The following is a 22,187-nucleotide window of genomic DNA, read 5'->3' on the forward strand; positions in this document are numbered from 1 at the left end:
TCATCCAGAAAAACTACATACCTATCATCTAACACTGCCCAGGTGGCCAAGAAGGCCAATGGCATCCTGGCCTCCATCAGGAACAGCGTGGCCAGCAGGAGCAGGGAAGTCATTGTGCCCTGTACTCAGCACTGGTTAGGCCACCCCTTGAGTCCTGTGTCCAGTTCTGGGCCCCTCAATTTAAGAAGGACATTGAGACTCTTGAATGTGTCCAGAGAAGGGCAACGAGGCTGGGGGGAGAGAGAGTTGATTATGAAGACATGGTCTGATTTAGGGAACAGTGTGCCTTCACCAGCAGCCTTTGGAAGTGGGTATTTACAATGCCTGTTATTACTGTTCTTGAAAAGGTTTTCTTCAGGTGAAATTCACTGTAGGCTTGCAGATACCAGATCTTCTGCCCTTCCAAGGTTCACTGGGAGCTGTACTTCAGAGGCTTAATAAATATCCTGGAGGAGCACTGTTCCCATAAGCATCCTCTCTAGTAAAACTACATAGATTTGGAGGGTTGACCAAGACATTTAAGACCTTAAGCAAACAAACAAGCAAGTAGATAAATGGGGGAAAAAAATACACCTACCCATAAGACTTCACTGAGCTTTAAACCAGGCCCTGTGGCTAAACACATTAAAAGCACACAGCAGCACAAATCCCACTCCCTCTTTGCAGTCAAACTCTCCTTGCCTCCACAGGGAACAGAGCTGACTCAGGACGAAAAAATTGCTCCATACTCCACCCTATTTGTGGGCCTGGAAAAACAAGGCTTAGGACTTAAGAGAAAGATAAATACAAATAGGAGGGAGGGAACAACACTGAGGAGACATGAAATGAGCCAGCAGCAAGAGTCACAAGAGAACACGAAGAAGTAAGCCTTCATCTGTTTTGCAACAAAACATGCTACTTTATTTTTATTAATATCTCCATCCACCTACCCCTTCTTTAGATGAGTCACATAGGCACTCTGTAGTGCTGCTTCCAGGAAGTAGGACAGTTCAAACTCAGAGTAAGTCACATTGCTGCTTTTGATACTCCTTGAATGTGTGTTGTTTAAGGTCTGTGAGGGGAGGAAAGAAATATAGAATCATAGAATCAGTAAGGTTGGAAAAGACCTCAGAGATCATCAAGTTCATCCTGTCACCCAACACCTCAGGGCTACTAAACCATGGCACCAAGCGCCACATCCAAACCCCTCTTGAACACGTCTGGGGACGGGGACTCCACCACCTCCCTGGCAGCATATTCCAATGGCTAACAACTCTCTCTGTGAAGAACTTTCTCCTTACCTCAAGCCTAAACTTCCCCTGGTGCAGCTTGAGACTGTGTCCTCTTGTTCTGGTGCTGGTTGCTGGGAGAAGATACCAACCCCCACCTGGCTACAACCTCCCTTCAGGGAGTTGTAGACAGCAATAAGGTCTCCTCTGAGCCTCCTCTTCTGTAGGCTAAACAATCCCAGCTCCCTCAGCCTCTCCTCATAGGGCTGTGCTCGAGGCCTCTCCCCAGCCTCATTGCCCATCTCTGGACACCTTCAAGTGTCTCAATATCCTTCTTAAACTGAGGGGCTCAGAACTGGACACAGACAACTGTTGAAATTAGCCAGCTCCTCATGAGCCAGAGATTAAAAAAAAAAAAGAAAGTAGCTTCTGTGATCAGGTTCCTCCACAGACCACTTGAAAACATTCCTTCATTAGCTATTAGAAAACATTCCAAAGTCAATTTAAAAATGAAGTATACAGTGATTTCCATGTAATATTCTGCATGCAATATGTTTTGAAACATCATCTCTTATTACTCTCTAAGCTTTAATAAAGTAAGCCCAGAGCTTACCACATAGATCCAGCATCTTGCACAGAAATATTACTGCAATATTTGAGTAGTTACATCTATCCTACCAAATCTTTTGTAAGAGTTACTGAGATATCAGGAGTCCTGATAGAAGAATTAAGATTCTCCTGTGTTGCATTCCCTCTGTTTCTCCTATCAAACACTTCTCACTTTTCCTTCCTTACTGCTAACTGCTGTCATTACTGGAAGTTACCCTTTGTGGACTCTTCAAATCCAAGTTTTACATCCAGGAAAGGATTAAGACTATGGATTTTAAGTTCATCTCTCAGTAATCCTACATCCTTATCCCTGTGTCCAGAAGACAAATGCACTACAGTTTTAAACTTTTCCCATTCTTTACAGACACAAGCTGTTGGTACAAACATTTGCAGTGCCCAGTACTGGCAGAAGCTCATCCTTGTGAGAGGGAAGGACAATGCCTTGTTTGAAACAAAAACAAACATGCAAGTTTTTCCTGTAGAGACCAGGTAACTAGCTGGTAGCTAGCTGGCTATCTTAATGATTCTTTGTACATGCACTAGGCTCATTTTATTCTTGTTGTAATGCAATAAAACTAAAACCTGGAATGGACACACACCTTTGCTGCTGAGAAGAGCAGAAATACCTGCTCAAAGGTCATTAAGTTGCAGAAGAACAGGTAGCATGCACTCCATCAGTGCTTCTGGTGTCAAGCATAACACGCAAATGAAAGGCATGGAAGCACATGGTGTGCTCTGTTAAACTAGGAAAACGTTTCTGACAGAAAGGGTACTCAGACTTTGGAATGGGCTGCCCAAGGAGGCGGTTGAGTCACCATCACTTGGATGTTGGTCATTTAGATGTGGTGCTTGGGGGTATGGTTCAGGGGTGAACTTTGTAGAGTAGGGTCAATGGTTGGATTTGATGAGCTCAGAGGTCTTTTCCAACCCAAATGATTCTATAACTCAGCTGCTCAAGGTTACAGAGACCACTAAGCATGTGCCCAGTGCCACACATTACAGCTCAGTGGAGAGCTCACAGTACTCATCTTATTTTGTCCTCCAGCCAAGCAGCGACTAAGCAGCTAACTCACAGAATCACAGAATTGTCAGGGTTGGAAAGAACCTCAAGGATCATCTAGTTCTAACCCCTCTTCCATGAGCAGGGACACCCTCCTCTAGATCATGTTGCCCAGAGCCACATCCAGCCTGGCCTGAAAAACATCCAGGGATGGGGCTTCTACCCTGGGCAACCTGTCCCAGTGTCTCACCACCCTTATGGTAAAGAACTTCTTCCTGACATCTACTCTAAATTTACCCTCCTCTGGCTTGGACCTACTCCCCCTAGACCTATCACCATCTGACAGCCTAAAAAGTCCCTCCCCACCTTTCTTGTAGGCCCCCTTCAGATACTGGAAAGCCATAATAAGGTCTCCTTGGAGCCTTCTCTTCTCCAAACTGAACAACCCTAACTCTCCTACCCTGTCCTCATAGGCAGGTGCTCCAGCCCTCGAATCACCTTTGTGGCCCTTCTCTGGACACGTTCCAGCACATCCATATCTTTCTTGTAATAGGGGCTTCAGAACATGACACAGTACTTCAGGTGGGGTCTCACGTCAGGTCTGCTCTCAAGCCAGTCACTGCCCAGCCTATATCAGTGCTTGGGATTGCCCTGACATAGATGCAGGACCTTGCACTTGGTCCTGCTGAACGTCATCTGGCTGGCTTGGGCCCACCTCTCCAGCCTGTCAAGGTCCCTCTGTTTGGATCACTTCCCTCCAGCGTGTCTGCTGCACCACACAGCTTGGTGTCATCAGTGAACTCGATGAGGGTGCACTCAGTGCCACTGTCCACATTGCTGATGAAGACCTCATCCACCAATTCCCTCTGTACCTGTGGGTGTAGCCTGTCAGGTCCCATGGACTTGTATGCTCTCAGGTTCTTCAGATAGTCATGAACCTGATCTTCACTTACAATGGGCAGTTCCTTTTTCCAGCCCTGCCATTATCTTCTGAGATTTGGGGAGTGTGGCTGGAGCTCTTGCCAGTGAAGACTGAGGTAAAGAAGTCATTGAGAACCTCAGCCTTCTCCATGTTACTTGTCACCTGTCCTGTTTCCTTTCTGAGGGGGCCTACACCTTCCTTAGTCTTCCTTTTGCCATTAATGTACCTGTGGAAACTTTTGCTATTCCCTTTGATCTCCCTGGATAGATTTAATTCTGTCTGAGTTTTATCTTTTCCAACCAGCTCTCTTGCTACTCAAGCAGCTTCCTTGCATGGCCCCCATTCTAGCTGTCCTTTCTTCCACTCCTTGTAGTTTCTTATTGTGTGACAGTGTGTCTAGGAGCTCCTTGCCCATCCAGGCAGGTCTCCTAGCATTCTTTCCTGCCTTCCTCTTTGTGGTTATACTTTGCTCCTGGGCACAGAGAAGGTGATCCTTGAATATGGACCAGATGTCCTGGGCCCCTCTTCCCTCTAGGGCTTTGTCCCACCATACTTTGGCCAGCAGATCCTTGGAATACATCCTCCTAGCTTCCCTGAGGATCTTAAATCCTAGGACATGGCGGTCGCTGCAGCCAAGGCTGTCCCTGAGCCCCATACTGGTCATGAGCCCTGCCCTGCTGGTGAGCACGGGGTCCAACATAGCACCTTCTCTTGTTGGTTCCTCCACCACTTGGAGGAGAAAGCTGTCATCTATGCATTCCAGGAACATCCTGGGTTGCTGGTGCCTAGCTGTGCTGAGTCTCCAGATGATGTCAGGGTGATTGAACTTCCCCATGAGGACCAGGGCTTGTGAATGTGAAGTCACTTCTATCTGCTTATGTAGGGCCTCATCTGTGGTTCTGCTGGTCAGGTGGCCTGTAACAGATCCCTACTGTAACATCACCTTCCCCTGTCTTCCCTTTAATCTTACCCCATATGCTCTCATCCTTCCCCAGGTAAAGCTCCACTGACTCCAGCTGGTCACTGATGTAGATGGCAACACCTCCTCCCCTGCTTGCCCTTCCTAAAGAGCTTGCACCTCTCTATCCCTACATTCCAGTCATGGGAATCATCCCACCAAGTTTCAGCAATAGCCATGATGTCATGGTTTTCCATCAGCACCGTGGCCCTTAATTCACCCTGTTTATTGCCCAAGCTGCGTGCTCTCCACCCCTCTGCCTCTGCTGTGCTGCCCCACTGTGTGTCACAGGCAGTCATGAGATTATTAACCCCTTCCCCCTTCAAATCTAGTTTAAAGCTCTATCAATAAGCCCTGCCAACTCCTGCCCCAGATTCCTTGCCCCGCTCTGAGACAGAGAGGCATAAGGAATCTTGCTACTTGCTACTAATGCTTTAGGTGCCTCCAGTTTCACATAAGGAAGGTGAAACACTGCCTGTTAAACTGCTATGGCTGACCCAAAAAGGATAAATTTCAGCTCACTGGAGACCTGTGTATTGATTCTAGGATTCTATGATTTAGACAGCAGAGACACCAAAAATGTCTTGGAGCTCTTTCAAGATGCCACTTGTTACGCAAAGTTTGTACTTCCCCTTTAGTAAGTGTTAAACCTGAGATACAACCTGAGCATATTGTAAGTATTCTGTGCTTTACCACAGGCAAAACTGGTTTCCAGGCATCATTCTTAGAGGAAAGAGGCAGAAAACAGATAAGCTGCTATTTTGGAACTGCTTATACTGAGACATCTCACTCCTTACAACTTGATCTCACACTGCATAGTCTGTGATCTCTTGTTATTTCCCCCATCATTTTTGCTGTCAAAACCCTGGAAGTCCCACCAAGGCCACCAGGTAACATCCTGAGTAAATTCAGTCTTACCTTTTCAAGCTCCTGCAAGTATACCTGAGTAATGACACATGCTGTTTCAAAACAAGCCATGACCTCCTCTTCCCTCTCACACAGTCGAGCACGCGAGGCAACCGAGTTGGTTGAGCGTTCCAGCGACAGACCTGCAAAAGGGCAACACTGGCTTTAACTGAAACCCACCAAGAGCAGCATAGCTGTGTTATTCCTTCATTCACAGGAAAGTCTATCCACATGTGGGTTTCCTCTAGAAAAGTACAATTCCTAGACATGCAAGGTATTTTTGTCATGCTGCTCTAACACACAGTGCCATGGCATGCTTTTCCAGTGCCTTTCACACACTTTATGAAGGAAACACACACAACCCCCCTGGTAGGGGTGGTACAGAGAAATTAAGGCCTCTGGTTCCAAAGATGGCAATAGATTTTGGAGGCTTCAACACAAGAGCTGTTCCAGAAACACCCCAGCACTGAATTTGACGAGATTTGATTATTTCTAAGCATCTTCTATTCCAAGTGAAGTTTTCCACAACCAGCAGTTTTGAGGGAGGGAAAAAATGTTGGAAAGTTATACCAACAAAAGTTGAAAGCCTTCCCTTGGAAAATATGATCACCCTCTTTTCTAAAGAATAAAAAAATACCAGGGTTTTGTTCTTCTCTAATCATCCATCCCCAATTACAAACAAAGAGCATGGATTTAGGAAGGGCAGGTCCTGCCTCACCAACCTGATCTCCTTCTATGCCCAGGTGACTGCCTGGTGAATGTGGGGCAGGCTGTGGATGTAGTCTACCTGAACTTCAGCAAGGCCTTTGACACTGTCCCCCACAGCAAACTGCTGGCCAAGCTGTCAGCCCCTGGCTTGGACAGCAGCACTCTGAGCTGGGTTAGCACTTGAGGGTACTGGTTGACAGTAGGCTGAACATGAGCCAGTAGTGGGCCCAGGTGGCCAAGAAGGCCAATGGCATCCTGGCCTGCATCAGGAACAGTGTGGCCAGCAGGAGCAGGGAAGTCATTTTGCCCTGTACTGAGCACTGGTTAGGCCACAGCTTGAGTCCTGTGTCCAGTTCTGGGCCCCTCAGTTTAGCAAAGATGTTGACTTGCTGGAAGGTGTCCAGAGAAGGGCAACAAAGCTGGGGAGGGGTTTGGAGCACAGCCCTGTGAGGAGAGGCTGAGGGAGCTGGGGTTGCTTGGCCTGGAGAAGAGGAGGCTCAGGAGAGACCTTCTTGCTCTCTACAACTCCCTGAAGGGAGGTTGTAGCCAGGTGGGGGTTGGTCTCTTCTCCCAGGCAAGCAGCACCAGAACAAGAGAACACAGTCTCAAGCTGTGCCAGGGGAGGTTTAGGAGGAGGGGATGTTAGGAAGAAGTTCTTCATAGAAAGAGAGATTGGCCATTGCAATGTGCTGCCCAGGGAGCTGGTGGAGTCACCATCACTGGAGGTGTTTAGGAAGAGACTGGATGGGGCACTTGGTGCCATGGTTTAGTTGATTAGATAGTGTTGGGTGATAGGTTGGACTTGATCTCAAAAGTCTTTTCCAACCTGGTTAATTCTATTCTAATCGAAGACTCATGGCTAATGTCCCTACATGAAAACTTTTTACTGACAGATCCTTGTCTGGCATCACACCATGGCATCCTTTAAATCTCTACATCTGTTCAGAAAGGCTACACATCCACATACTGATTTTAGTTTGACCAGTGTAGCAGCTTTTGCCACACTGGATCTTTACAATACACCACCACTTTGAAACTCAGGCCTTCTACACCAAACAACTGCACTGCTACCTAGTAGCCCACAACAGGTTATAGTAAGTTCAGCACATGCTTCCCAATAAATGTTATATAAAACAACATTCTTTAATGCCAATGAGAAATGTGCAAGATTTAATTCAAAATCCTAGTTTTCTTAACAGAGATACACAGAGGTGAGAAAAGAAGAAAGAGTTCATCTGTTTGGACAGCCTCTCCAGGGAAGCAATTCAGGCTGCTGCAGCATATGGCAACGGATTCTGCACCCTGTGAGAAGCCACCACGCATACCAGAAGCCACGCTACCCTGTGAACCCACAATCCTGAGAGGCACAGCAACTCAGCACAGCTCATTTCAGGATTTGGCAACAAACTGCTGTGAGGCAGCACTGGGAAACCAGGTTTCCTCACGATGAACCTACCACAAGGGCTCATGCTGGTGAAACCAAAAGTGCCTAGGCAGTCTCAGATATGTTTACTTCTTATGCTCAACATTTGTGTTTTGTCCCCTTGGTTACTCTGTTAGGAGTTTCCCTCTCTCATGTCTTGCATTTGAGCCAGACACAAGCGGTTAGTTCAGCGTGTTGAGAAGAGAACACACCCCATTGCTGGAAGCTCAGAAGCTGGCTCCCCACTCCATCTGCCCTCTCCCACCTCTAAAGTGCCTGGCACATTTTCTCAAGGACTATACTTTGGAGGAAGCATTAGTATCTTTGATCACCTTTGAAAATCCTGACCAGATGTGATGGGTTATGCAGTGAGGGTGGGGGGGTGGGGAGGGGGTTGTGTTGTGAGAGCTTGCCCTTCCTGGAGGGGATTTTCCTCCTGGGAAACTGAGTTAGTCTGTTCCACTCCCCCTCCTTCACCAACAAGGCTATAGAGAGGAAGACACTGCAGCCATTAGGGCTTTCTTGGCTCCTGCCTTGCCTGGACTAGAGGACTGCTGCTGGCTTCCTGCTTCTCTGCCACATGGTCAGGCCTGGTCCTCCTCCCTGCTACATTCACACCTCTTCAAAGGACTGGTTTTGTATACATATTTTTCCCCATCCATCCTTGTTCCTTACCCCTTGTGAACCCTTCCTGTTACTGTTGAGATAGATAGATACACATATACATACATACATGTATTGTTTAAAGAAAATTTTTTACCTTTCTCCTTCCAACCCAACTCCAGATTATTTCTCGGTGGATCTGCCCCTTTCCCTTTTTTTCCCTCTCTATTGGAAGAGAGCAGGGGGGAACAGGGTAGGGATTCTCAGTCTTGCCCCCATCTGAGCTCTTAAACCCCAGTTAAGGCTCAAACCACCACACCACAGTAGAGTGGAAGGGATTTAATTCAAACTGACAGCATGGGGTGGGGGGGGCAGGGATGACAATAATTTTGTTGCTTTTAATTAATGTCCATTCTGTGTTCTCTCCTTTCTACTCACATACAGCCTGTATAGTATTCAACATAAAACAGAATTTGTCTTCAAGTCCATCTATGAAGTCTCTGGTTTTATGGTAAGAATTGTTCTCCTATTATTTCAAAACTTCCTAACAGTATCACACAGTATCACAGTATCACAGTAACTAAGGTTGGAAGAGACCCCAAGGATCATCAAGTCCAACCTGTTCCAACAGACCTCACAACTAGATCATAGCACCAAGTGCCACGTCCAATCTCCCCTTGAACACCTCCAGGGACGGCGACTCCACCACCTCCCTGGGCAGCACATCCCAATGACGAACGACTCGCTCAGGGAAGAACTTTCTCCTCACCTCGAGTCTAAACCTCCCCTGGCACAGCTTGAGACTGTGTCCCCTTGTTCTGGTGCTGGTTGCCTGGGAGAAGAGACCAACCCCCTCCTGTCTACAACCACCCTTCAGGTAGTTGTAGAGGGCAATGAGGTCGCCTCTGATCCTTCTCTTCTCCAGGCTAAGCAACCCCAGCTCCCTCAGCCTCTCCTCACAGGGCTGTGCTCAAGGCCTCTCACCAGCCTTGTTGCCCTTCTCTGGACACGTTCAAGTGTCTCGATGTCCTTCCTAAACTGAGGGGCCCAGAACTGGACACAGTACTCAAGGTGTGGCCTAACCAGTGCAGAGTACAGGGGCACAATGACCTCCCTGCTCCTGCTGGCCACACCATTCCTAATACAGGCCAGGATGCCATTGGCCTTCTTGGCCACCTGGGCACACTGCTGGCTCATGTTTAGGCGGGTGTCAATCAGCACCCCCAGGTCCCTCTCCGTTTGGCAGCTCTCCAGCCACTCTGACCCCAGCCTGTAGCTCTGCATGGGGTTGCCGTGGCCAAAGTGCAGCACCTGGCACTTGGACTTATTAAATGCCATCCCATTGGACTCTGCCCATCTGTCCAGTCGGTCAAGGTCCCTCTGCAGAGCCTTTCTACCCTCTAACTGACTAACATCTGTTCCCAACTTGGTGTCATCTGCAAACTTGCTGATGACTGACTCAAACCCCTCATCCAGATCATCAATGAAGATGTTAAAGAGGATGGGGCCCAGCACTGATCCCTGGGGGACGCCACTGGTGCCTGGCCGCCAGCCGGATGTGGCACCATTCACCACCACTCTCTGGGCTCGGCCCTCCAGCCAGTTCCTAACCCAGCACAGAGTGTTGTGGTCCAAGCCACGAGCTGACAGCTTAGCCAGCAGTTTACCGTGGGGGACGGTGTCAAAGGCCTTGCTGAAGTCCAGGTAGACCACATCCACAGGCCTCCCCACGTCCACCAGACGGGTCACCTGATCATAGAAGGAGATCAGGTTGGAGAGGCAGGACCTGCCCTTCCTAAATCCATGTTGGCTGGACCTGAGCCCTTGGCCATCCTTCAGGTGCACAGTTATTGCCGCCAGGATAATCTGCTCCATCACTTTCCCTGGCACTGAGGTCAGGCTGACTGGTCTGTAGTTTCCAGGTTCCTCCATCCGTCCCTTCTTGTGGATGGGGACCACATTGGCCAGTTTCCAGTCATCTGGGACCTCTCCAGTGAGCCAGGACTGGAGGAAAATGATGGAGAGCGGCTTGGCAGCTCATCTGCCAGCTCTCTCAGCACCCTAGGATGGATCCCATCCGGTCCCACGGACTTATGGGTGTCCAAGTGGCTCAGCAGGTCCCGGACTAATTCCTCATGGATTTCTGGGGCATTACACTGCTCCCCGACCCTATTACCCAGCTCAGGAGGCCACTCATCCTGGACTCCTACCTTGCTGTTAAACATTGAGGCAAAGAAGGCGTTCAGGACCTCAGCCTTTTCCTCATCTTCGGTCACCATGTTCCCCTCCAGGTCCAGTAAGGAGTGGAGGTTCTTCTTGCCCTTCTTTTTAGCGTTGATATATTTGTAAAATTGCTTTTTATTATCTTTCACAGAGGTGTTCAGCTTCAGTTCCAACTGGGCCTTTGCCTCTCTAATTTTATTCCTACATAGTCTAACCACTTCCTTAAACATACCTCGAGAAGCCTTCCCCTCCTTCCAGAGGTGACACAGCCTCTTTTTTCCCCTTAAATCCTTCAGGAGCTGCTTGTCCATCCAGGCCGGTCGCCTTCCCCGCCGGCTCATCTTTCGGCACATGGGGACCGCCAGTTCCTGTGCCCTCAAGAGCTCCTGTTTGAAGCAGCTCCAACCCTCCTGGACCCCTCGGTTCATGAGGGTTGGTACCCAGGGAACTTTACAAATAAGTTTCTTAAAGAGGCTGAAGTTTGCCCTCCGGAAGTCCAAGGTGAAGGTTCTGTTGGTGCTCCTCCCTATCTCCCTGCATATTGAAACCTTCACTATCTCGTGGTCACTGCACCCTAGGCAGCCTCCCACGGTCACATCTCCCACTAGCCCTTCCCTATTGGAGAGCAGCAAGTCAAGCAGAGCCTGTCCCCTGGTAGGCTCACTTAACAGCTGCGTCAGGAAGCAATCCTCTATCCGCTCCAGGAATCTTCTGGACTGCCTTCTCTCTGCTGAATTAAGTTCCCAGCAGATATCTGGCAGGTTGAAGTCCCCCACGAGGACAAGATCTGATGATCTTGAGACAGCCTCCAGTTGTTTATAGAATAATTCATCAGCCTCCTCATCCTGGTTGGGTGGTCTATAACAGACTCCAACCAGGATGTCAGATTTGTTGGGCTGCCCTCTGATTTTAACCCACAGGCTCTCAATTCCCTCATCTTCCACTTCGAGTTCTGAGGCAGAAAGTGTCTCCCTAATATAACAAAGCCACCCCTCCTCCTCTCCTCCCTCGCCCATCCCTCCTAAAGAGCCTGTAGCCCCCCAGTGTAGCACTCCAATCGTGCCTGTTGTCCCACCATGTTTCTGAGATGGCAACTATATCATAGTTGCCCTGGTGGATTAGGACCTCCAGCTCATCTTGCTTATTGCCCAGGCTGCGTGCATTGGTGTACATGCACTGCAGCTGGGCTCCTGAGCTCTCAATTGACCCTACCTTGTGCTCTACTCTTACCTCTGCAGAGGGACCAATGTCTTCACCCACCCCCTTCAGACCTAGTTTAAAGCCCTCCTAATGAGCCCTGCCAACTCTAGTGCTAGGACTCTCTTGCCCCTTCTAGATAAATGCACCCCATCAGGACCCAGCAGGTCGGGTGCCGTAAAAGTAGCCCCATGATCAAAGAAACCAAAGTTCCTCCGCTGGCACCATCCCCTGAGCCACTTGTTGATGGTGTGGGTTCTCCCGTTCCTCTCAGTGTACTCCCCTGCCACTGAGGGAACTGAGCAGAACACCACTTGTGCGCCTGCCCCATCAATCAATTGTCCAAGGGCCCTGAACTCCTTCTTAATTGCCCTGGTGCCCTTCCTGTCGATCTCATCACTCCCAGCCTGTATTACCAGCAGAGGGTAATAGTCAGAGGGACTGATGAGCTTGGGGATTCCCCTTGCAATGTCCCTTACCTGTGTCCCAGGTAGAGAGCAGACCACCCTGTGGGATGGGTCGGGACGACATATGGGTCCCTCAGTACCCCCCAGGAGAGAGTCCCCAACAACTATAACCCTTCTCCTTTTCTTTGTGGAGCTGGTCGTTATAGCTGGTAGTGGCCGCTTGGCCTTAGGCTTGGCCTTAGGCTGCTCCCTGGAGCTGGTCGTTACAGCTGGCGGGGACCGCTTGGCCTTGATCTCCCCTCTGGATGGCTGCTCCTCAGCCCTCTCATCCCCACCGCCCTCAGCCTGCAGGGCCTCATACTTATTATGCAAGGGCAGCGGAGGAGGAGGAGATGGCCGGGGTGGATTTCTCTTGCCACCCTTGGCAGGGACTTGTGTCCATCCCTCTCCGTTTTCAGGGGCCCGTCCCTCAGCAGGGGAGATCTGCAGAGCCTTCTCCCACAAGTCTAACTCCCTTTCACTTTCCCTTATTGACCTTAGCCTAGACACCTCCTCCTTCAGCTCGGCCACCAGGCTGAGGAGAAAGTTCACCTGTTCACACCTGACACAGGTGTCCTCACCCTCTCCCTCTTCCTCTATTCCAACTGCCAGGCTGAAGCACTCTCTGCAGCTGGCAGCCTGGACTCCAGCATGCTGGAGAAACAACTCTGTCTGGGTAGATGCTGTTTTTCTACCCTTGGTCCGAGTAATGACCATGGTGCAACATGTGGGTGAAAACCAAAAATTTTTTTTTTTTTTTTTTTTTTCCCTCCCAAGCAGCCGCAAGGCTCTCGGTAGGCTCTCGGCTATCGAGCCAAACTGGCGCCGCGCGCACAGCCCGCCCGGGATTTAAATCTCCCGCGGCTGACGTCAGGCACTGGCTCCCGTGCACGCTCGCGAGAGCACGAGCCCGCCTCAACCCCTGCCCCCAGGAGTCCTCCCGACCCGCTAAACCCCGAAAGCAAGGCAAAAAGCCGAGCAGAAACTCACAAAGCGAGCGGTGCTGAACCGAAGGAGCGGTTCTGACCGGCTACCGAGCCAAACTATTGCTATGCAATGAAGGGTATAAGAGGATGTTAATTCTGCACAGGAAAATAAACCATTTGGTGCTGAAGACAGAACAATCAGTCTACAAATATTCTTAGAACTACTTCAGTTTTATCATCCTCTGAATTTTTCAGCAATTCCTCTTAATTGAAAATATATTTGAAGGAGTATTTCAGAGTCACCATCTCCTTAAGTTCAAAGTGAGGCTGAGGGCCCTGGAAGAAGTTCAGCACAATCCATTGACATTCATACACATGCAGCATTTAATCAAATTGTAAAAGCCATCCTGGACCAGTCTGCTCAGGGGTGGTTATCATGGGAGATGTCACACAGAGAGAATAGGCTGATAAAAAGCCAGTCACATACATGCTACAGCCCATTGCAAGGAGCTACTATCTCTATGCTTTGATGTGGGAAGAGAAAAGCAAGCAGCCTTCACCAGCACTAAGTACTGATAACAAGCATGACCATCCAGGTGGTCCGAAAAAGAGAGACAGGGAAACAAACATCTCCAGAAGGGCTTCTTACCTAAGCACAGAGCATACAGAGTGCACTGAAACATAAACTAGGCTACCTTGCACGCATTTTTTTTCTACCTGTAGAGGGTAAGAACAAAAAGTGACCCACATGGTATGGGATTAGTCATGGTTCTTTCTGCTAATACTATATGCACTGACCTGATGGTATTATAGTATGAAATCTTCTACAGAATCCTAAAAGGGCCAGACTTCCCTACCACAGCCATGCAATGAAAAGAAACCTTAAAGCAAGGAGACTGCAAATCTAGTAGATAAAGCGAAGAGCAAGACTCCTACTCTTGCAGGTGCCAGTTGTCACAGTACAAAGCTTTAACAATTACAGATTCCCTCAAAGTGCTGTGGGATAGACTGTATACAAGTCCTCCAGTCCTGAGAGCACAAATTCCACTAACTCTTCGCCGTTCCCCAATTAACAGCACAGAAAAAACTTTCCAGCCCAATATGGATTTTATCTTCAGTTCAGTTCCCAGAAAGTGTCAGAAAGCCATGAAAGTGCATGCTGCTTCCACACTGGATTTAAGAAGAAAAGTATCTCTCTTGCTAAGACATATGAAAAAACAACAGTAATGGTGGGGAAAATAAATGGGAATTAAACACAGAGAGCTGTGATAAAATTCTGATTAACCTGTCACTTTAGCTCTTTTCCTTTCCTTTTTCTGAAGTTCTCCAGTGTTTTTCTTTCTCCCCACCCTTCTCTCATTCACATTGTCTCCATGGACTTCAATGAGCTTTGGATCAAACCTTACTATACATTTTTAAAGTGCTTGCTTCAGAACAAGCATGCCAGCTCAGCTTTCTATTCCATAAGAAGGTTGAGTTCCTTTAAGCACAGGTTTTCACTGCTGAACGTGTCCGGAGAAGGGCAACAAAGTTGGGGAGGGTTCTGGAGCACAGCCCTATGACGAGAAGCCGAGGGAGCTGGGGTTGCTTAGCCTTGAAAAGAGGAGGCTCAGGGGAGACCTCATTGCTGTCCACAACTCCCTGAAGGGAGGCTGTAGCCAGGTAGGGGTTGGTCTCTTCTCCCAGGCAACCAGCACCAGAACAAGAGGACATAGTCTCAAGCTGTGCCAGAGGAGGTTTAGGCTGGATGTTAGGAAGAAGTTCTTCCCAGAAAGAGAGATTGGCCATTGGAATGTGCTGCCCAGGGAGGTGGTGGAGTCACCATCACTGGAGGTGTTTAGGAAGAGACTGGTTGGGGTGCTTGGTACCATGGTTTAGTTGATTAGATGGTGTTGGATGTCTTTTCCAACCTGGTTACTTCTATTCTCCTATGGCACACATCCCAGCCAGAAGCTAGTGTGCTCTAACACCAAGAGCATACAGTAAATTGTCTTGAGGTCACCTGGGTGTGAATACATTGCATGGTAATTGCTGCAAGGGAACTGTTTGTATGCATGTTCTCACTCTATGCAAATACCAGGAGATTTTGGACAGCCATCCCCAAGGGAAGAGTGAACTTCATTTCTAGCATGTGGCCTTCAGCCTAGCTCAGAAGGATGGCTCCAGACAAATCAACTTGCATTGAAACAAGACTATTTTTAACACTAGCTATTCAAATATATACACAGCCACATATCAACTAATCAAAGCTCAAGAGAATACTAAACATTTTTCAAAGACAAAATTCAAAAGCACAACTAAATCACTTTAGAGATGGAATTAAAATCACCCTGCCTCTCCAACTATGGCTTGAGCTTAGAAGCACAGCCCTCAATCAAAACTATTACAGTATATCATCTTGGAAAGCAAAATAGCCTGAACCTCAATAAATCAAAGCAGCAGCTGGAATTAGGTTACCAGAGGCAAGACCCAGCAGTGTGCATTATTCCTGCTACAATTCATGGCAGCTAAAAAAAATTCACATCATGGGTCTGGATACTCCCATCCACAACAATTAAGGTATTCTTTTTTATCAGGATTTATTTTCACTGAAAAGAGAAGAGGAAGAAGAAAGGCCTAGAAGCCCTTGATTCTTAGCACTTTTGTTCATACTGCAAATTATGACAGGTGGGTTAGAAGAAGTTTTGCTTTTCAAGAAAGCTGCATATATTGCCTCCTATTATATGGGATTATTGTATATTCACAGCAGATTTTCCAGTGTGCCCCTTCCTAAAGGCACAGCCTCAAATGGTCACACCATTGTAATCTTGAGGTATTTTCATGTAAAAGTCTCCAAGGTAGAAAGGCAGGAAATTCTAGTAACTCTACATAACATGAGCTGAAGACCCTTTTGTCCATAAACTGGGAATGAGGGATGAAAATTTACATAACCTGTGCAAAGCTGATCAGCTGCATCAAAGCAGAACTCAAGACCCCTACTCCTAACCCTCCTACGAGATGCAATGTGCCAATTTTAATAATGCCTCAGTAATTTTGATATTAAAAAACTCCATCAGGTTATATTTTTAATTACAGTTAAAACTGACTGTTGAAATTATGACAGCTTTTTACCTGAGTGGCTATGAAGCCAGAAGATAGCTAACATTCACGAGACAGAACCTCAGCCACCAACCCCCAATCAATAATGTGTTAAGCTCTGTATTACACTGCATATCTGACTGCATAGCAGAAATCTGAAACCTTTAAACCCAAGATGTTCATTTTAATGAGCACATCAAGACCTATTGCTTATCAGCTGGCTGCAGCTCAGCTTCATGGTAGATCTTTGAACGTTAGCTTTAACTTGTAATAAGGTAGTCTCCAAACTTTTTTGGTCATACACTCCCCTAGGAATAAAAATTTATTATTATCGAACATTGACACCCAATATATGTGTGGTGGGTTGAAGTTTCTCCAGAAAGGGACCTGGGGGTACTGGTTGACAGTAGGCTAAACATGAGCCAGCAGTGGGCCCAGGTGGCCAAGAAGGCCAATGGCATCCTGGCCCGCATCAGGAACAGTGTGGCCAGCAGGACCAGGGAAGTCATTCTGCTCCTGTGCTCAGCACTGGTTAGGCCACACCTTGAGTCCTGTGTCCAGTTCTGGGCCCCTCAGTTTAGCAAAGATGTTGACTTGCTGGAAGGTGTCCAGAGAAGGGCAACAAAGCTGGGGAGAGGTTTGAAGCACAGCCCTATGACGAGAGGCTGAGGGAGCTGGGGTTGCTCAGCCTGGAAAAGAGGAGGCTCAGGGGAGACCTTATTGCTGTCCACAACTACCTGAAGGGAGGTTGTAGCCAGGTGGGGGTTGGTCTCTTCTCCCAGGCAACCAACACCAGAATAAGAGGACACAGTCACAAGATGCACCAGGGGAGGTTTAGGCTGGATGTTAGGAAGAAATTCTTCATAGAGAGAGATTGGCCATTGGAATGTGCTGCCCAGGGAGGTGGTGGAGTCACCATCACTGGAGGTGTTTAGGAGGAGACTTGATGGGGTGCTTGGTGCCATGGTTTAGTTGATTAGATGGTGGTGGATGATAGGTTGGACAGGATGATCCTGAAGGTCTCTTTCAACCTGGTTAATTCTATTCTAATTCTATTCTAGTCTAATATGGAAGATTTGCATGGTTTCCCCCTCCATGTCATTACAAAGTATTACAAAGATTTTATTTAGAAGTCTTGTGTTTACAAAGTCAGCCCTATTGATGACTCTTGCACTTCAGACTCCCACTTTGCTCCTAAGTAGTTCCTGGCACATTTCCTGAGTGAACCAGAATCTACCAAACTCCTTGAGAGTCGTTAGAAACAGATGTACTCTTGTGCCACTGGATAGCTAAGCCTCCACACCAAATACTGTGTTCTAGTGCTTGTTTCCCTCAAGTCTTTGGCAATGTTTTCTATGTGTCCTTCAAAAGGAATGCATTTTAGTTTGCTGTCACCTTGTTTCTGTGTATTATGTCAGCCCTTTTGACACAGCAGGAAGAACATGTTTTTCCACATACCACATGAAAGTGTTTGTCTGACTTTTTTTGTCTTTTGCTGTCATGTAAGGAATCTGAAAATGGGCTTCTGTAAAAGTTTAATTAATTTAAGTATTGAATTGAGTGTCACTGAACTTCCAACAGCACTGATTAGATCTGATTAAACTGTCACTGCTCTTACCTGATAGAATAGCATAGCATAGCATAGCATAGCATAGCATAGCATAGCATAGACCAGACCAGACCAGACCAGACCAGACCAGCTTGGAAGAGACCTTTGAGATCATCGAGTACAACCTATCATTCAAGACTATCTAATCAACTAAACCATGTGCTGCCCAGGGAGGTGGTGGACTCAGCATCCCTGGAGGTGTTTAAAAAGAACATGGATGGGGCACTTGGTGCCATGGTTTAGGTGATTAGATGGTGTTGGGTGATAGGTTGGACTTGGTGATCTCAAAGGTCTTTTCCAACCTGGTTAATTCTGTATTCTATTCAGAGTGATAAACACACTACTTCTAAAATGCAAACAGAAAAGTAAACTATCCAAACAGCAGAGAAGACATCAGAGTGCATCAGCAAATCCTAAGCGCACTGAAAGTGCCAAAGCTGGGCTTGACAACTCTTTCACATCCATGATGGAAGGCAGTGGCACCATGGCACACAACTCACCAACATGCAACAGCTTCGAAGTCATGAGAGCAACTTCAAACCTAAATTTCTATTCTGGAAACGCAAAACAAGACATGTTAATACCAGGATCTTTTACCAAGACACAACCTTCTACAGCCTGAGGCTTTTGCCTATCAAACAGCTACTCTGACACCAACATGAACAAACAGCATGCTCCCTGTCTAGCTGTCAGAACTGTGACAACTAGCACTTTTAAGTACATACTAGGTATAGAAAAAAGCCTCTCTCTCTCTGATATGGATTAACATTTATCAGATGCAGCTTTTGTCAAGCGAAAGAGAAACCAAGTTCTGCCAATAAAATGTAGAATAGAATAGACTAGACTAGACTAGAATAGGACAGGACAGGACCAGACCAGGTTGGAAGAGACCTATCACCCAACACCATGTAATCAACTAAATAAACCATGGCACCAAGTGCCCCAGCCAGTCTCTTCCTAAACACTTCCAGTGATGGTGACTCTACCACCTTCCTGGGCAGCACATTGCAATGGCCAATCTCTCTTTCTATGAAGAACTTCTTCCTAACATCCAGCCTAAACCTCCCCTGGCATAGCTTGAGACTGTGTCCTCTTGTTCTGGTGCTGCTTGCCTGGGAGAAGAGACCAACCCCCACCAGGTTACAACCTCTCTTCAGGTAGTTGTAGACAGCAATGAGGTCTCCCCTGAGCCTCCTCTTCTCCAGGCTAAGCAACCCCAGCTCCCTCAGCCTCTCCTCACAGGGCTGTGCTCCAAACCCCTCCCCAGCTTTGTTGCCCTTCTGTGGACACATTCCAGCACCTCAGCCTCTTTCCTAAACTGAGGGGCCCAGAACTGGACACAGGACTCAAGGTGTGGCCTAACCACTGCTGAGTACAGGGGCACAATGACATCCCTGCTCCTGCTGGCCATACTGTTCCTGATACATGCCAGGATGCCATTGGCCTTCTTGGCCACCTGGGCACACTGCTCATTATCCTCAGTTACTCAGTTTTTAATGTTATATTGCATCACACATCCTTGTGGCCAGGACTCAATTTTTGTAATGGCCAGGTAAGAAAACCACTTTGATTATTTAGGCCCTCTTTAAAGGAATCCATCTCCTCAAAGATGTCAATGCTTAAGTGAGACTTATCCCAACCAAACAACACAAACAAAACCCCCCCAAAAAATCACAAATGAACAGGACCGAACCCAGAACCCTGGATGCAGGCTCCTGGCTGCATGAGCTAAACCCACCCAGAGCTGAGAATGGCAAATAACACAAATGTTACTGCAGGATGGACTGGGGGAGAAGGAGAAAGAGGCAGAAGGGGCTGTTAAAACTTTAACTCACTAGAAAACCAGCTAGATACTATTTGCAGTCCCATGCCATTGCTGCACAGATTTAGATAGCTACCTATGTCCAGGCTACCCTACCCCAGGTGGCAGAACTCCAGTGCCTGGCCTGACAGTTGATCTAGTGGATACCCGGAGTTCCACCACATAGACCTGACTCACCTTTCAGCAGCTCTGACATCACAGATCCTGACTGTGAAAGACTGAAAGACCCGACCCTTTCAAGTCGTGACAAAGACAGGACCCACATGTCACATCTGCTCTGCCTGGGCCTTCATCAACCAAGCTGGCAAGAGTCTCCTTCAGGTAACAACTCTCAGCACGCTCTACACAGCACAGCAAAAACGGCTGTGCAACAAACATTGCAACAACAAGGAAGCCTTTCTACAAACTTCAAATTTAGGTATGCTGAAGCTCTGGCTAGAGCTATCCTGTAGTTTGAAAGGATTAGGTTGTGACCTACGCTATTACCACAAAGATTTATCCAGGAAGAGATGTCTACAGGTTTTCTGCCACAAGCGCAGACAGAGGGAAACCAATGGGCTCTGGAAGTTACACACCTTGCTCTGAACTCTTTTCTGCTTGCTTGTTTCAAATGGACAATACAAGGCTAAAAAGCCACAGCAAGCCCCAAGTAAACTTGCTTTCCATTTGGTTTTAGTCCACTCACTCAATTTTGCTTTATGCAACCGACAGAACTGCTTACATCAGAGCTTACCTGCAGTACTGCGAACTGAGCAAAGGGTTTAAGGAGGAATTATCTTCACAGAGGATGAGGAGAAAGGAGGCAAGTACATACCAACCACTTATTAAGTAACCACAGACGCTGAGATTAGTCACAGTGAAAAATCAAACTGTTGTCAGAGCTCCACTCACAGTGCCCACAGAATTTCTTGTCTCCTCACATGAGGATTTATAACCAGAACAAGCAGAAACAATCATCTGAGAAACTAGACAAGTCTTGTCCTTTCTGCTAGTTCTCTTGTAATCTGGCAACAGCTAAAGTCCTATCACTTGTAAAGAACTTCAACCTTTACTGTTTGATACTTTACTTGGATGGAATTTTACTAAAGCAAGCAGGAAACTTTTCCCGTTCAACTTCTGCAGTCCAATCAGAAGGGTGTAAATCCATGCTGCTTCTTAACAAAGTATAAACTACTACAAGCTATTGCATCTCCAGAGGAAGGCCCCAGAGATGTCAAACCTTCAGTGCTGCGGTGCTCAAAAGGTGCTCTGAAAAAAGGAAAGTGGTGCTGGTTCATATTTCATTTCTACCACTGATTTCAACTACATAGCTCTTTCCAGTATATCCCTTATCTTTCTCACTCCATTTTTGTTTCCTATAGTAAAAGGTGTCAGTATGTTTTACTTTTCTTTCTTCCATGACCTTTTGCAGCATAATCCTGAGTGCTCCTGCCGTTCTGCATATACACACCACCCAGCAGTACTAGCTGTACAAAGCCAAGGTGGTTTCAGCTTCATACTAAGAAGTGACACACAGTTCCAGTGTTTAATGCTGCATGAACAGGGACATTCAATTAAACCAACTGAAAACCTGAATAAGAAATTCAGCAGGAAAACCAAGTTGTGCCCTGAAATAAAGACAAGACTTTGGCTTTTCTGGATTGTTGCCTATATGATCCCTGCAAAAATTGTACTACTAACAATTTTCAAGAGTATCTGAGGTAGCCAATACAACAGAAGCAGCACTACAGGAACAGCGTTATTCCATCAGTGCTCATGCATACAGGAACAGCGTTATTCCATCAGTGCTCATGCATACCTTATCATTACACCTCACTGAGGGCCTTACCCGGGTGCCAGTGAGGACAGCGCATCTGCTTCAGGCTGGAGTGCACCAATAGTTGCTCACAACTAAACTGCTGTGTGAATGCACTCATAGTTACTCACTCCTCTGTGCCATGCAAGCGTTAGTGCAAATTACAAGCAAATTAGTCCTCGTTAATGAAGCATATTCAAACGGCGCTACAGAAAACAAAATCCAAGCAAGCAAAGCAGCACACACAGGTTTCCAAAACCAGCTGAATGACTATGTGAGATCATGAAACAACCAGTTATTATCAGTGATGCTAGCAGGCCAGTCAAACGGTATTTTGAGTTGATTTGGTTTCACTCTTTTACATACCAGTTGAAGGTATCTGATCATCAGAGCTCTCATTCACCTAATTAGCTGGTGGACATGCTGAAAAGAGTAGAAAGCAGTAGATAGGTAGCAGTACTTGAGCAACATTTACAAAGGAACTGAAAGCAAATGAAGGAAAAGATTACTGATCTTTTTTCCCCTCCCAGGCCAAAAAACTGACTAGGGTCTTCCTTTGCCCCACTCAAAAAGGAAATGCAACTTCACTGCCCACAGAGGCAGCTGTTATTAGGATCTCTCAGCCTAAAGAATTACAAGGGGGAGGAGAGATTCCTGCTTGTATGTAAGGTCTGATACTGTGTGCTATGCATTGCAAAAATATAGTACCTGCTCTGAAAGCACATATTCTGCTAGTCCAGAGATTAAAATTTGG

General features: G+C 47.1%; 1 protein-coding gene across 2 annotated transcripts in view; it reads right to left on the reverse strand.

Annotated features, from left to right (window-relative positions):
- TTC7A (tetratricopeptide repeat domain 7A) overlaps nucleotides 1-22,187 on the reverse strand; it is a 235,259-nt gene that overhangs the window by 207,542 nt on the left and 5,530 nt on the right. Inside the window, exons 4-5 of one of the 2 annotated variants that reach the window (XM_054162437.1) lie at nucleotides 5,616-5,746; nucleotides 930-1,051 (exon numbers count right to left, since the gene is read on the reverse strand). In XM_054162437.1, the coding sequence (XP_054018412.1) occupies nucleotides 930-1,051; nucleotides 5,616-5,746 (253 nt within the window). Of the gene's footprint in view, nucleotides 1-929; nucleotides 1,052-5,615; nucleotides 5,747-21,799; nucleotides 21,857-22,187 lie in introns of both variants that reach the window. The other variant, XM_054162436.1, reaches the window with a different exon arrangement.

The sequence above is a fragment of the Dryobates pubescens genome, chromosome 6 (genome assembly GCF_014839835.1).
Source record: "Dryobates pubescens isolate bDryPub1 chromosome 6, bDryPub1.pri, whole genome shotgun sequence".
Classification (NCBI taxonomy): domain Eukaryota; kingdom Metazoa; phylum Chordata; class Aves; order Piciformes; family Picidae; genus Dryobates; species Dryobates pubescens.